The sequence below is a fragment of the Plectropomus leopardus genome, chromosome 20, assembly GCF_008729295.1.
Source record: "Plectropomus leopardus isolate mb chromosome 20, YSFRI_Pleo_2.0, whole genome shotgun sequence".
In the NCBI taxonomy this organism is placed as follows: domain Eukaryota; kingdom Metazoa; phylum Chordata; class Actinopteri; order Perciformes; family Serranidae; genus Plectropomus; species Plectropomus leopardus.
This window is the reverse complement of record NC_056482.1, coordinates 6690635-6707376: the sequence shown is the minus strand read 5'-3', so window position 1 is coordinate 6707376 and position 16742 is coordinate 6690635. Positions and strand designations below refer to the sequence as shown.

At 40.4% G+C, this 16742-nt stretch overlaps 1 protein-coding gene across 9 annotated transcripts in view; it reads left to right on the top strand.

Annotated features, from left to right (window-relative positions):
• The window catches only part of LOC121959483 (disabled homolog 2-interacting protein-like), a 198486-nt gene that overhangs the window by 141920 nt on the left and 39824 nt on the right, over window positions 1-16742 (top strand). For all 9 annotated transcript variants that reach the window (XM_042508787.1, XM_042508786.1, XM_042508780.1 and 6 more), the window contains 3 exons: window positions 2205-2358; window positions 5814-5912; window positions 10310-10864. In XM_042508787.1, the coding sequence (XP_042364721.1) occupies window positions 2205-2358; window positions 5814-5912; window positions 10310-10864 (808 nt within the window). The remainder of the gene's footprint in view (window positions 1-2204; window positions 2359-5813; window positions 5913-10309; window positions 10865-16742) is intronic.

Here is a 16742-nt window from a genome sequence, read left to right as displayed (position 1 = left end):
AATGCAGCTATTAAAACCAAGAAAGTATAGCATTTATCATTTATCTTATTACGATATATAAAATCTAAGACGATATGTAGTCTCTTATCATGATATCAATACAAGATCGATATATTGCCTTTCCCTAATCTGACTATACAGTGCCTTGCAAAAGTAGTCACCCTGGTTTGGCGTTGTTACTGTATTGTTTTGTTACGAAATGTGATTTAAATGTTTTTATTGGGATTTCTTTTTTTGTGTGTGTGTGTAATGGGTTGCAGGTTATGTAATGGGAACAGATAGCAGTATGGTACCCACTTCTTGTTCACAAACTTTTGCTATTAAAATCTAAATCAGAATTAGAAATGCCTTTATTGTCATTGTACATGCATACAGCGAAATTAATGGTACTACTCTATGGCGCAAATTGAAGTTCTTTTAACTCGAGAGCATAGAGCAGCTTTGCCTATTTTTACCATTTGATCAGATTTTGGTCCAAGTTTGAGAGAGAAAAAGGGGTGGTTAAGCCTCTTTATCGAGCGCTTTACTCTTTCTGTCTATGGTTGATGAGCAATACGAAAATGAGGAAGTGCAGACTGTAGTTCAGGCAACAGCCTGAGCAAATGACGTAATTACGTCATCCAGCGGTTTCGCAAGGAGGGCATATCCAGGCACTGGTTAGATGGAGGGAAGTTTACACATACTACCTACATTGTTTTGATACAAAGCTGGTTGAAAATAGACAGTGTCCTTTAAACTGCTGTTTCAAAATGTCAGATTTTGCTGTGATTTTTGATTAACTTTGATGTCTAATCATAGGTAATTTGGAAGTTGAAAGAGATGGACAGCAAAGAAGAGGAAGATAAAAGAAAATAAAGAAATAAAAGACATGCTGAATTTAACAAAAGATATTGAAGAACCTGAAAAGTCAAGAAACAAAGCCAGGACCCTTACATAGACTATTGCTGGCTATTGATTTTAAAACAATCCCCAAAATGGAACTAAACCAGGCTCTCCATTGGTTTTTGCCACTGTGAAAAACAGGAAAGGTGAACTGTATGGTTTCAGCAGTTATATTTTCATGCATAAATGCAAAAAAGACCTGCAAATAAACAAAAAAAAAAGCCTTTGGGGATTTCTGTTTGAGCAGCCAGGACACCCGCTGTGTCTTGGCGCTTCGTGTCTTGGAGATATACCTGTCTCTACTGTTGTCCAATCTACCAACCTTTTATCTCCATCCAAAGCGGACAAAATACACAGTTGACAGGCAAAATGTGGAGCCTGTTGAGTCTAAGCTTTTCTAAAATCCCTGTAAACCATGGCCTCTTGTGGCGTATTGCTTCATTATACACTTCTTTGCTTTGCTTGCATTTGAATGTGCACATAAGGTAGGGAGATGCCAACACCATAATGGCGACATGTTTAGTTTCGGTACCTCCATAGATTCGTATATGGTCATCGAAATGCATGGAGACACCCACTTGCTCTTTCCCTGTGACAGAAATTCACTAACTCTTCCAAAAACACAGAAAGTAGGACGACATCAAACAGTGGAAAACGCTTCACTTTGTCTCCTAATCTTCTCTGGCTAGAAAATGGCCAAGAATGAGGCTTCAGGGTTGTCTTTGTCAGAATATTGAACACTTCCTGAAGTGCACTCTGAGCTCCTGTCACAGCACAGGGGGAGAGGAGTTGACGAGACTGTGAGTTTGCGCGGCGTGTTTTTGCTAAATGAAGCTCCACAAAACAGATAGTGAGCGCTTTATCACAGTGAAGCATTATCACATCATGGAAACTGTCTGAGCCTGACCATTAATGATAATCAATGATATGAATTGCTTCCTATTTATAGTGGTTCCACTGCATCAGTTGGCAGCGCAGCTTGACTCAAATCTTTCATGCCTTTTCATCCACCCATTGATGTTTCAAGTTGTAAATGAGAAGTCACAAAGCATCCATTAGCAAGTGAGCTCCGAAGTGGGCCGCGTGAACATGTGTTGGTGTGGTGTGCGAGCTTGTCGTGTCGAGGACTCGCTGACTTTGAGGCGAGCGGAGCATCCTCCTCTTCGTCATCCTCTCGCTTGCTTCCTTCACACTCACTATGAACGCTCGCTAAGACGCGCAGTGCATATGCTCCCTCTCTCTCACTTCCTCTCCTCAGACTCTGCAGGGTGACTCAGTTCTCTTCCTCTCCCTCTCTCTCTCTCTCCTTTTGTAACTCTTAGATCTCATCTGATGCCAAGGCTGAAGGAGTCTCGCTCCCATGAGTCATTGCTCAGCCCCAGTAGCGCTGTGGAAGCCCTGGACCTAAGTATGGAGGACGAGGTTGTCATCAAGCCTGTTCACAGCAGCATCCTCGGGCAGGACTACTGCTTTGAGGTGAGGGGGCACGCGCACACACACACACACACACACGCACACATGTATACAGTACATGAATACACTACACAACATTCCCGCTCCTGGCTCTGGTTTGTGGGAGTGTCTACACACAGCTGCACATCTGGTGTTGCTATAGACAGAATTTTCATCCTCTGCGAGCATGTTTGGTATTTAGCCAAGCTCTCTTTACAAAAAAAGAAGCAAATACATAAGAAAATCTCTGCTTCTTTGGGCAAAATCCCCAAGCCATTCGTAACAATCATCGGCGTTTCCCACAGAATAAGAGTGACGACAGCAAAGATTCTTTTTTTATTTAGTTCTTTTGAATGCAAATGTGTCCCTTTGTATCATTCTAAATACCATTTCTAAAATTGGACATTTTTGCGTGTCTGTGAATGCAGCGTAGGCATAGCTGTCCATGAGTTATGTTTTTTCCTCAGCAGCAGTTTATGACTTGGAGGATGGATAATTGATCTGTTGATGCATTCAGAGCGGATCAGAGAAGCAGCTGCTGCAAATAAATGCAAACTTTTAGACCCAGCAGACTGAACGGTGAAATTTCACTTTCAAAAGCGTGCCATGCTGCTGCTCAATCTGTGCCCAGAGTATGCTCTGTGCTCCGAGAGTGTGGTGAATTAACAACCAAACAATATATATATTTAAAAAGTGCTCCTAATGAATAGTCCCAAAAGAAAACAATTTGTTTATGGTGGCAGATGTTTTATTGTAGCAGGCTGCCACAAATAAATGAACTTGTGGAAAACCCTGATCATCCAATCTCCACGCTTAAGGCTGCACTAATCAATAGTTTTATATTTACTCTGGGTCAAATGACAATGTCTTATGAGTAAAGCTGGGCTCAGACTACAGTATATTCGAGACGGTTTATCCCTGATACATCCCTCCTGACAATTGGAGGAGAGATCTGGTCTGGGACCTTGGTTGATACTAGTGTTCAGCTCACATTTTCTGGTAATGTGAGAGGTTCACAGATCCAGTTTTAAACCTACAGAAATGCTCACAGAATCATCGGGAGCACCCCAACAATCTAAAACATGTTTGACATGTAGGATTTAAAGGATGGCTCCATTCTTTTTTGGTATTTTGAGTTGTTTTTTTTATTTTGAGGTCATTCTGTAGCCTTGCTGTAGTGTTCCCAATAAATTCAAATCCAAAAATACAGATTCCTTCACCATGTCATTGCAACATATAAACCACATACTGTTGTGGAAGCCACGTTAGCGCAGTTTTGGAAGTCACACAATAACAAACAAACTAAACGATCAAGTCTGCGGTAGACCAGCAACTCCTGTGTTCTGGGAGGTGAAATAATTGTTTCTGTCAATGGAGTCTGGCAGCTTTGAAGAGAACGTAAATAAAAAAGGCTGCAGTTCCCAGTCAGGAACCTTGATGGCAAGGTAACGGTAAAATAAATCTTAAAATAGTGTACACTTAAACTGATGTTTTTCTCTAGGTCAAGAGAAAATACCTTCTGTATGACTTCCGTTATAATGATGTCAGTAAGGAGAAACAACTGACAACATTCTAGCCCTCAAGGCTAACGTTAGAAAGCACTTTACTGTTGTCAAATATTAAAACTGACAGTTAAAATCCCACCTCCAGTTTATACTTAAGAATAATCAATTCTTGTGTAGCACATCTCCAATTGATTTTCTCATTCACACTCATTTAGCCTTCTGCTTTACTTTTTCTCCATGCAAAGTACTGTTAAAATTACAGCAATTTGTTGCACCACGACATTCTTTGTTTTGTTTACCTGCTTCTTCTGCATGAGATCCTGTGAGTGGCTCCCTGCGGCCCAATAATTTTAAAAATATCCTGTAGTGTGTGATGTGCTATTATTTTTTTAATCTTGTGTTTTGTGCACTTCTGAGATTAGAGTGAAGAACATCTGTAAAGTTTCTTCTTATGTGCATGTGGCAACTGGATTTCAAAATGGGCTGGGATTTTTAAACCTCCTGTAGTCTGAGCCCGGCTTAAGAGGTCGCTTATAGTGATGAACCCACAGAGAATTATCACCAAGCTCTGTAGTTCCCCTCAGCTCTGCAGGGCAATTTAGCCTCTTTAAGCTAGCTGTTTTGTTTTTACAGCTATAATGTTTGGTTCACTCATGCTCTGATAAACCCACCACACACTAAAAAAACAGCACTCAACATCAGACAAACAATGATTTCATCTTGCTGGTAAACAATGGAACATTTCGCTCCTTTAAGAAGAGTGAACACTGGACTTAGATTAATCAGCTGGCCAGAAACACGACTCCAAATGAATGCTAATGCTGTGTCAGCTTCATGTGTAAATAGACAACTGTTTACCTGACAGACAGTGTTGTGTTTACAGCTCGGTCTGCTGTCATGTTAAGTTATGTCGCATGTGCTGCATATGCCCAGCAGAAGCTAAAGATTATGCTCTCGAGAAGCCTGATAAAACATTCAGCATGCAGTTTTAATCAGCTTGCGTTTGAATTCTGGGTCAACTAAAGCCATGATGTTGTTTTTTGTTCCCAATTACAACAACAAACCATTATGAGCTGGCTACCGCTCTGATTTGTGCCTGTGAGTGGCTTTTTCTCCAAAGTAACAATGGCAACAATTATTTTCATTATGGGTTTTTTGCTAATTGTTATTTTTTTAAATTAATATAATGCTCTAAAAAAATGTCAAAAAAGTAGTGAAATTTATTTTTAAATCATTAAAAGAAAAGTGAAATGTGAATTAATAGTTGGGCACAATACTTTGGGATTGGGATCCTGCAGCTTCTCTCACGCTGATGGCCAATTACATTCAAAAGTTCTCATGCAGATGGCGTGTTTGTGTTAAAAAAGACAAAAAAAGCAAGTGACAGTGGGTTGTAGAAAATAAATGGAAGTGCAGTGATAATTTGTTTTAGTCACTGGCAGTGTGAAAACTTATTTGAAACTGGAGTTATTTCCACCAACTTGCCTCTAATTACTGTAAGATTCACATGTGCACAAACACATACATGCATTCATGGCTAGGGAGCCACAGGGTGAGAGAATTACTGAATACTTTAACACTGTGTGCCGTAGAGACCAGAAATCTCCACTAATCTTTATTATCCTGCTCATTACATCATTCTGTTTCTTTTTTTCTGCTCTTTTCTGCACTCTCTGTTCTCTCTCCGTCCCACTGTGCATTTTTTAATTATCCAGTCATCATCCGGCCTGCCAAGCATCCATTTCTCTCTGCTCTGTCCATTCACACCATTCAGTCATCCCTCAGCACTGCCAAGTCATCCTCACATCCACTGTTGTGTGCGTATGTTCGATAAGCTCCTTTGCCGTCAGAGACAAAGCGGCATTTCAGAACTAAGTTTAGTAAAAACATTGTGTTCCACTTCTTCTCTGTCGTTGTTATGCGATGCGTTTGATCATTCATTTTTCCTTCTCTCTCTCTGTGTGGCGGCGGTAGGTCACCACCTCCACAGGAAGCAAATGTTTTTCCTGCCGTTCATCAGCTGAGAGAGACAAATGGATGGAGAATCTGAGGAGAGCGGTGCAGCCCAACAAGGTAAATACACAGTAGGTGGGATGAGGCAGCAATCAACATTTATGTACAAGTGCCCCAGTTTCAAACCAACACTTTGCAACACTGATTATTATAAAGACAGTGAGCTGCGTGATGTTGACACTGTGTCGTAACTCGCACCACGATGCAAATCCGTTCCCATCCAGCTGTGCCCTTCCCGCACCGCAAGATCAGAGGACAAAGAGGTTGAACACCAGAACTCCCAAAATGCTCCTCTCCTGAGCACTGATACCATCTGTAATCTCGACAAACACAGCTGTGGCAGAAGGAGAGCGGCGCAACACATCAAGCCAAGAAAACAGTCCTCATCTCAGAGCGTCTTTGCTCCTTCATCTGTCATTATTTAGGAAATTACTCACTAATTAGAACTTTAGGAAAAAAAGTTCTCTAATAACGTCGGAGTCCTTCTTCTCCTCGGCTCTTTTTTTGGCAAGGAGGTGTTATTTCTGTCTCCCTCTCTGTCTTTTCTGTGCGTTTTTAATTATTCCATGATTTTTGGAGATTAGATGCAGCGCAGTGTTTTTTTTGGCAAACATAAGAGCTGGAGTCAGATAGCGAAATTCTTTGGAACTAGATAAGGAAGTCTCTGGAGTTGCATTAAATGGATCAAACAGATTTTAAACTTCAACTGCTAATACTACTCACAGAGTAGACCCAAGATTAAGGTAACGCATCAGTGTGAACTAAGTTTACAAAAAACATTTATCCAGCACATTGAGGATCAAGATAAGTAAGTAAATAAAACATTTATTTTGTCACTAAAACATATCTTGCTCCAAAAGAACTTGAAATCTTAATCTGTAATGATCTACACTGACAGATGGCAGAGAAGGAAAAAACTGTGAGGGCATTATGCGAGACTAAACCTGTTGAAATTTGTGCTTTACAGGTCAATATTTTTTCCCACGACCTCGCCCTAAAGCCTCTTGCATAGTTGGTGTTTTGAGGAGTGCTCATGGAGTAAAAATATACAATAATAAAGGGCATAAAAATATATTTTCAGTACCTTTCAAAAAGAAATATAATCAGTCTAACTGAAATTAAGCGCTCTAAATGCTAAACCTGCACACCTCATCTCCTGTATAAGAGGATAATTATGGGTAATTATGATAATAGGCAATTTACAGATCTTAACTGGCTGGTGTTTGATAGCAAATACAGTTCCATGTGACATAACACAAAGTTTAATTTCTAATTGAGGGTATAGAGTACCTTTATTTACGGTAGGGAGTCATTTTGCTACGTCAACAGAGGAAAATTTGGAAAATTGATATCACGAGTGACAAAGTCTTATTTAAAGGGGAACGACACCTGATTAAGAATTCCAGTATGTTATTTCCATGGCCTGAGAAGGTTCAGTCAATATTTGTGAACATGCTTCTACTCTCTTTCAAAAACAAAAATAAGAAAAGTCTCAAACTTGTGATGTCATCAGGTATAGAGTCTCATAGAGGAGCTGTCCATAGACATGGACCTGGTTGTGTGGACCCACACAATGCGCTTTTATACCCAAATGAGATGTATACAATTGCAGTTTTTTAGGTTAGTTCTGAAACAGAAAATGTGCCCAAATACTCAGAACATTCCCCCGGCTGCTCTCAGGGTCATCTATAACATCTCTCACCATTCATTGTCTATAAAGCAGCTCCAGACATTACACCCTCATCACAGGTTTGAGTTTTAGGACTCTAACTTTTGGATTTGGGAGAGTTGTTCATGTTTACTTATGTTTTTGAACTGTCTTAGACCATAGGAATAGCATGCATCAACTTTGAAAAGGAGTGTAGTTGCCCTTAAATACTGATCTAAAGTATACACCAAGATTGAAATCTAGCTCTTGGTCTTCAGGAATAATGCTGAGCAGAGGAACAATACTGCAAAGACCTGAAGCATGCCTGTACACGAGTCTGTGTTAAGAAAGTTAACTAGTTCTTCTCACTGTGGAAAAGAGGATTTTTTCCCCCAGAGAGGAGCCAGTTTTAAAGTGGATAAACCACCAGTTTAATTGATAGTCCTTTGAGTGCAGATCAAAACACGTATGAAAATTTAAAAACCTTGTGATATCTTATTAAACCAACCAATACCAGTTTGTCTTCCATTCCCTGGTTTGTGCACGCAGGCATGCACGCATGCACGCACGCAGGCATGCACGCACGCACGCACACACACACGTACACACACACACACACAAACACGATTAAGGAAAATAGATGCAAACAGAGATATCTGGTTTTTCAAACAAACCCTAAAGGAGAACTTTACTACTTTATGTATAAAGGATATGGTGTTGACAAATGACAAATTCCCACTTAAAGATCCAGTCTGGAAGATTTAGGGGTATTTAGTGCTATCTAGCAGTGAGGACTGCAAATTGCAACAAGCTGAAACTTCACCTGGTTAGAATGTATTCAATGTTAATTGTTCCCTATGTAGATATAAAGGGCTCATTTAAAAAAAAATAAAACCAAACAATTCTTAATTTCAGGTGTTTATACACTAAAAAAACGTATTATATTATATGCCATTTCTGACACTGTATTCCCCTAAATCTTACACACTGTTCCTTTCATGCAGATAGACCTTGACTGAACAAAGACACAGTAAAGATTAAATGTTTTTCAGAGTTCAGAAGAACCTTGATACTTAAATGAATAAAAAGCCAGAGATACATGAAATAACTGAATTTAATGTCATTACACAGAAGAGCGTTTCTGTCGCATGTTGCAACAAATGAAAAGCATCCAGATGCTGTTGAGCCTTCGTAGCTGCTGGTATGTCAAACATTCAGTGGCATCCTTGTGATTATGAGTGGCTCTGGTATGTCTCTCTAATAATGTAATTATTAGCTCGTCTTCTCTTCTCTTCATCTTCGGAGGTAGTTTTCAAGGCAATCTGAATAATGGGCCAAAAATATGCCCCGCTCTTGGCAAAATCAGTTGATGACATAAGAATGGGTTAGCACTCTGTGAAATAATGTAGGAGTGAGATTTCTTCTCTCTTTAAAAGGCTGCAGACGCAGGAGAGAAAGGATTTTGAAATTGCCAACAAGGAATGACTGAAGTGCTGTCTAAAGTGTTTTTGTCATTTAAATTGGAGAAAATTTAAAGTCAGTGTTTGAAGATGATGCCTTATTGGATCTCATCCCGTTATCTTAGTCTTTGATTTACATATAGGTTATATATAGTTTATTGGTTTACTAGATTAATTTTTAGGTTGGTTATTTTCATACAGCACTCCTATTCAAACTATCTTTTTATGCCCTCATGCCTGAGATAGCTATGGCATTATGTTTTCAGGTTGTCCATCCATCCATCCATCCATCCATCCATCCATCCATCCATCCATCCCACTCTCATGAATGCAATTTCTCAAGTATGCCTTGAGGGACTTTATTTATTTTTTGCACAAACATTCACTTGGACTCAACAATGAACTGACTGATTCTGGTGTTCAAAGGTCAAAGTCATTGTGACCTCGTCTTACTCATTCTTATGAATCCAATATCTCAATAACGCCATTAGAGAATTCTTTTTAAATTTGGCACAAACATCCACTTAGACTTAATGATGAACTCATCAGATTTTGGCAGTTGAAGGTCAAAGGTCAAGGTGACCTTGCATCTGCCTCATTCTCTGAACATGATGTCTCAACAACAGCGTGAGGGAATGTCTTTGAATATGGCACAAATGTTCTCTTGGACTCAAGAATGAACTGATTACAATGTGGTGGTCAAAAGTCAAGAAAACTGTGACCTCACAAAACATGTTTTTGGCCATATCTCAAGAATTCATATGCGAATCATAAACAGATTTCACACAAATGTCTACAGGATAAAATGATGAATTGACAGCATTCTATATCCAGAGGTCAACTTCACTGTGACATCATTGTATCCTGCAGAATTACTTTTCTTGCCATTATTCAACATCATAACTAGGAATGATAACAATAATTGACAATTGACTAATCGGTCACTAATCATGTTCAATTTAATTGAACATGTAAAATTGAATTGATTAATCCAAAGGCTAGGCAAAGCTGTCAAAGTAAATGTAAATCAATAAGAAAAATGCGATATGCAAGACAATATGCATCTCTAGTGATAACTCAGGAACACAAGCAGAGACATTTAGTCAGATACTGAATTGGTGACACTAATCTTGGAACTGTGCTGACCGTGTAGACCTTCTTTGCTGCCGAGGGGAAGATGTATGTGAAGCATCCATGTTTTCATGGACATGGATGTAGACTGTAAGAGCAACATGTCTGGTTCACGGAGGCATACAACAGCTAGGCAGTAATTATAGTTGAACTGAAGTTTCCAGTGGTGATTTTGATCTAAAACACCTTACTTAACCGCTTCCTGTTGTCTCCTCCAGGACAACAGTCGTCGGGTGGAGAACCTGCTAAGGCTGTGGATCATCGAGGCCAAGGACCTGCCGGCCAAGAAGAAATACTTCTGTGAGCTTTGCCTGGATGACTCACTCTACGCCCGCACCACCTGTAAACTCAAGACTGACAATGTCTTTTGGGGAGAGCACTTTGAGTTTAACAACCTGCCTGCTGTCAAAAGCATCACGGCCCACCTCTACAAAGACACGGACAAGAAGAAAAAGAAAGACAAAAACAATTACATCGGACTTGTCAACATCCCCGTGGCAGCGGTTACCGGACGGCAGTTTGTGGAGAAGTGGTATCCAGTCAGCACGCCCAACCCTCCCAAGGGCAAGACATCTGGGCCTATGATTAGGATCAAGGCCCGCTATCAGAGTATGAACATCCTTCCCATGGAGATGTACAAGGAGTTTGCTGAGTACACCACCAACAACTACATGCTGCTGTGCTCGGTGCTTGAGCCCGGGATTAGCGTCAAGAACAAGGAGGAGATGGCGTGCGCGCTGGTCCACATTCTACAGAGCACCGGCAAGGCCAAGGTCAGTACCAATAATAGGATTTATTTCCATTTTCCCCACGTTTTTACGCTATGTAGAAACACAATGGATAACAAAAGCAGAATATCACCATTATCTTGCCATGTCTGACAAGGCATTATGAAGCGCACTGAGGTTAACTGCTCCTCTGCCGCCTGCTCATCCTCCGAACTATTGACCCCCTGCAGCTGTAATACAGAGCAGACAAAGAGTAGACAGACAGGTGATTTCCTCTTGCTGCACCAGCCTGTATTACATTTTTAACTCGAGCTAATCCCTTACATGTATCCCCCGCAGTGCTTCACGGCATACCGATGCAGGACAGAAGCACAATATATCCACCGCTGTCTGTAGCACGGGGAGATTAGTCTACCACAGTAGGAGCTAAGTCTCCCATGACAGCGGGCCGTTGGACTCGGATAATCTCCCATCCATTCGAAATTGCTGTATTTTACTTTCCTCTGACAGCACAGCGTTTGTCTTTTCGGTGCGGTGAAATAATGTTGGCATTTTGACCAATCAGAGTGTGAGATATGTATGAAGAGGGAAAGCCCTCTTGTTGGCTGCTCATAAAGAAACAGGACGTGAAGAAGCTCAGGGCTGCATTAATAAGTCGATTGTTCAAAATTAATCAGCAAACATTTTGATAAATGTTTAGGTGATTTTTCAACCATGAATGACAAAAATTGATAGATTCCACCCAATCAAATATAAAAATGTTCTGCTTTTCCTTGTTTTATGTCTTGTAAGTTTAATACATTGGTCTGAAAAAAACAGGACATATTAAAATGTGTTCTGGATATACTGGGCGATTTTTTTTTCCCCCAATTAATAATAGTTGCTACACATGTAAATTACACATGTAAATTATAACAATAGTGTAACAGTCAACACTAAGTATGTTTACATGCCCAAAGTATTCTGTTTTTATTCTGAAAAAGACAATATTCCTGTAAGCTGTTTACATGGCTAAAGAAAAACAATAATAATAATGTTAATGTTCCATTAATATTAATATTTTTGTGTACATGTAGCCCTGTGTAATACGATTAATGTGCCCTAAATCACATCAAAACATATGTAGAACAGTGGGACAGCTGGAGCTGCTTGTCATTTTGCTTCTTTGCATCAAAATAGGATTTTTTTTTTCAAAGTTTATTACTGATGTCGAAATTGTTGGACCATCTACGGCCAGAGCCTTTCTCTTTTTTATTCCTTTAATCACCTTCTTGAAAAGGTCAGTGCTGCAGTATTTACACATATCCAAAAGCCTGTTGATATCCAAATATTGTATAATGTTAAGAAGTAGGTGTGTACCTCCCTCTGACCAGAAATGATTTGCAAACTGTTGTCAGGTTGGTTTGTGCACAGTGCACTAAGCTGACCATAAACAGACAAGAGGCTATGTATCACAGTGTGTCCAGTTGAGATGTATATTTCGAATAGGCTGTATGCATGCCCAATAACTATTAATACCTGAATAATATCGTAATATCGGCATATTCCACGTGTCTCAAATGGAAAGGCCAAGTTCAGAAATTGCAGTTGACATCACCCACATCAAATTCTGAATATTGTCATATTCTGAATAATAGCAGAATATTAGTGTGCATGTAAACCTGGTCAGTGATATAGCCTACATACCATTTATATCACAGTCTAGTTTTCCACTATTTCATACACCTGAAAGTCATAAAATAGAGACAGTATAGTGTTTGACTCTAATCGTACCTACCCACAGCAGCTGGGGTACAGCAACACCACTCGGTCAAACCACACGCAGAACTGCAGTACACCATAGTACTAGAACCGATAGAAATAATAATAATTGCAATTTAACAGTTTGATGTATTATTATGACTGCATTTGGTGATGACAGACGGTTCGTGGATTCCTGTTCGACGATGGCACTTTTTTAAATTTATGCTTTTATCACTACTGCGGGGGACATTTCAAGCATATGGGATGCAATATATATCATAGTTACTGCCTGTTTTCCAGACCAAATGATAAGCTGATTAATTGAGAAAACTATGAGAGAAGTTTGATAGCACTGAGGGATTTCACTTCAAAGAATTTCTAATGAACCAAAGATATTTTTTGTCAGGAAATAGGCATCTTGTTGTTTTTGTAATGTCTGAAATAACAGTCTGCTTTCGCCTGAATATCACTTGAGGTTTCTTTCTTCACTGCCACATCCACTTCTTCGTCTTCTCTGCCTCAGTTGCCGGCGACAGCTTGTGCCTCAATTTAGTTTCCTTGACAGTATCTCATAAGCGGAGCTTTGAAACTTTCTTTGACTTTATCACAGCTCAGCGGAGAGATGAATGATCAGCGCTTAAGAAGTGATGTCTATCCACACTGTACTGCCAGTCTGCCGGTTTAGGCTCAGGACTGATAGCTGCTGATTGATGCGGGGGGCGGGGGCCTCTACTGGTCCCTGGAGAGACAGCCACATCCTTAATTACCTTCAGTTAATCCCCACCCTCTGAGCAAAGCACTCCAACTTTTGCTTCTCTTTCACCTCCTGGTCTTCCTTCCCGGCTGGTTTTCTGCCGGCTAGTGTATGAGATGGTAAATCGACACTGGAGAAGATACTTCAAGGTTGCTAATGATGAGAGAGAACCACATGTACCCTCGCTACATGTGTGTTCAAGAAAAACAAACAAAAAATGTTATTAGTTTTATCTTTGTGGAGAAAAGCTGCTGTTGCTTTTTGAAGATTAGCGCTCTTGGACATAAACAGGAAGAATTAACGAAAGCTATTTCCAAAATGTCAAGTGTCAGTGCTGCAAGCTACTGCAGCTTTCTTTCTGGTGACTTTCAAGACATTGTGAAGTGGTCTGACATATTTAACAAGCACACATACACTGTAGTACATGTTATTTTTTCAGCCATGATGGATGGAGCAGTCATGTCATGCTCAACGGAGAAAGAAACCGCTTAAACTAACTATTCCCGAGGCCTAATTAGGATATCCTCTGCTGCTGCACAGATGCTTTATATACACACATCTTGGCCGGTTTGCTCATTTACAACACAATGATGAAGTTCTTTTTTCAAGCACTGCCAACTTGGGTGCGGTCTTTGGTTGGTTATATTTAGTTGTCGCGCGATTTACTTGAGCAAAGATAAACTCTGGAAAATCCCGTAAGCTTGTTTTTTTATTGTTTAATACAGCCGTTGGTTGTTTGTCTCCCTTTTTTGGAACTGTTGCGCAGTCTTCCAACTATTCAGACTCAAGTCAAATCCATGAGTCAGTGTCTAATTCTGTGAGCACCACAGTGGATTTCTATAGTTCAGACAGAGACTTTGCATTGCTCTTGCATTAGACAGTCACAAAAGAGCGCAAGCACCCTCTTTTAGGGTGAACGGGAGGTGAACGTTTCTTTTCGGAGATGCAGCAGTGACTTTGTAGTTCACAAAGTTCTGCTGCTGATGTGAATCGTGTTTAATCAGCTGTGCACAGGTGGGGAACAGCTTCTAATTGCAGCCGGCTATTGTTACGAGATGCAGATTGCGGGTCGTAACGGGCATTAGTATGCAACACCTTCTTGACGCCTGTTTCTTCCTGTGTCATCTTATCACCCATCACCGGATAATTACACCCCCAAATATTCTGCTCCGTTGCACGCGCACTCCTTCTCTCTTTTCTCTCCCTACTTTTCCGCCTTTGTCTCCCTTCATCTCTCTTTCATGCTTCATTGCGTCTCGGGGCTGGAGCTCTCTGGAGAGATGTCATTACGGATGCTGTATTGATGTCTGGATGCATTGGCGAGCACGACGGGCACGCCCTGCGTCGTGCCACAGATGCAAACTTTATACCCACACACCTATGTGTAAGTCGCGAGACATTAGCAGGTGGTTCCAGGTCATTTATTCAATTTTATGCACAAGAAATGTGGTATGAGGATTTAAATAGCACAGAAAGTGATCAGAATTGAACATTATGAGTTGAATTACAACTGCAATTCCAAAAAAGTTGTGACGCTATGTAAAACATAAATAGAAACAGAATATACTTATTTGCAAATCAGTTTTGACCTATATTCAGTTGACTACAGTGCAAACACAGGTATTTGATTCCCAAAATGCTAAATTTCATTGTCTTTTGTAAATACACGCTCAATCTGCCTGTAACACATTTCAACAAAATGGGACAGGCAACAAAAGACTGAGAAAGATGTGAAATGCTCAAAAAACACCGGAACATTCCACAGATAAAGTTAAGACAGATAAGTTAATTGGTGACAGATTAAAGTATCATGGTAAGGTTCAGTTGTTCACAAGCAAGGGCTGTCAGTTTGTAAAAAAAACTGTGTGCAAATAATCCAATAGTTTCAAAACAATGTTTCTTAATGCACAGTTGCCAGGAATGTAGGATTTGACCATCTACAATCCATAATATCAAACGATTCCAAGAGTATAGAGACATCTCTGAATGCAAGGGGCAAAGCTGAAATCAACCCTCGAATGCCCTCGACCATTCACCCCTTAATTGGCACTGTATTAAAAACCAACCTGACTTTTTATGAAGGATATTAGTACAGGGGCTCAGGAACACTTAGGAAAACCCTTGTTGGTAGACACAGTTAATCACTGCATCTACAACTCAAGACTGAACCATGCAAAATGAAAGCCATGTATTAACAACATCCAAAAACAACGCCAAATTCTCTGGGCCCCAAGCTCATCTGAGATGGACTGACACAAAGAGGAGAAGTGTGCTGTGGTCCGATGAGTCCACATTACAAATCGTCTTCGAAATCGAAATCATGGACATTGTGTCCACTGGGCTTGCAAATCATTGCATTCTATGTTTGTTTAGCATCCCAGCTTTTTTGGAATCAGGTTTGTTTAAACACAAATGACTTTCTATGTCAACTGATTTGATGCGATTTTAAATCTAGACGAAACCAAACTGAAAAAACTAATCATAACATTTCTGCTGTTTCCCTATGCTGTACGGTCACGACACCAGTCCGTCTCCTCCCCTGCGGGACATGCTGTTTTTTTTTTTCCAAAAACCCAAACAACACTATTAGAAGCTCCACAGTAACAATAACAAAACCCTCTGCCGTGTTGGAATCGCCTGCAGAAGTTCACCTTTCTTTCATCTGAAAATATCCACTCCTGGCATGAATCCTCTGTGTTATTGATCTCGTCTCCTCGATGCCTCGGCCCTTCGGGAAGATTATGTTCTAATTTTGCTGCCGCACCTCTCAGCCACGCCAACTGTTGAGAGTGATGATAAGGAGGATTTATCCTCATGATAACTGGCCATAGGAGGGTAGCGTTCTGGCCATTATGCCACTGCATTTTTATGTTACTGTTCCTCAAGGTAAACTAACGGTCCTGCTTAGGAGGGCCAAAATATGTGAGTCGCTCCATCCTCTGTGGTGGACTGTTGTCAGCCCCACAGCACAGCTCCGGTTACGTTCAGCACAAGCATCTTATTAATGCAGTCAGCGTTGTCATCAGTGGGCAGTGATGCTCATCAACACAGCTGTGGCACACAGGCACAGTTTGTTGTACGTACATAATATGATGTGACAAATGATTTACTAACATGACATGAAGGGCTCTAGTACTTCTGTATTCCTCTGGGCTTTTTTTTTTAACATGGCTTTGAATGAATCATTTGTCCCCTGAGAGGGCCAGTGAGCTTTCATAACATGTGAGCTGCTTGTCAATACCCGCCACATGAACAGGGAGGTTGTCAGTGTTATTTTTGATTTGGAGAATAACCTGCAAATGTTTCTAGTGTCTCCACTATATGCTGCCATTTCTCTTTTTTATTCCTTCCATATATGGCACTGCTGTGTCCGGGAGACCAGACTCCATAATTGCTGTAATCTTACCATTTACCACATGAAAGGTG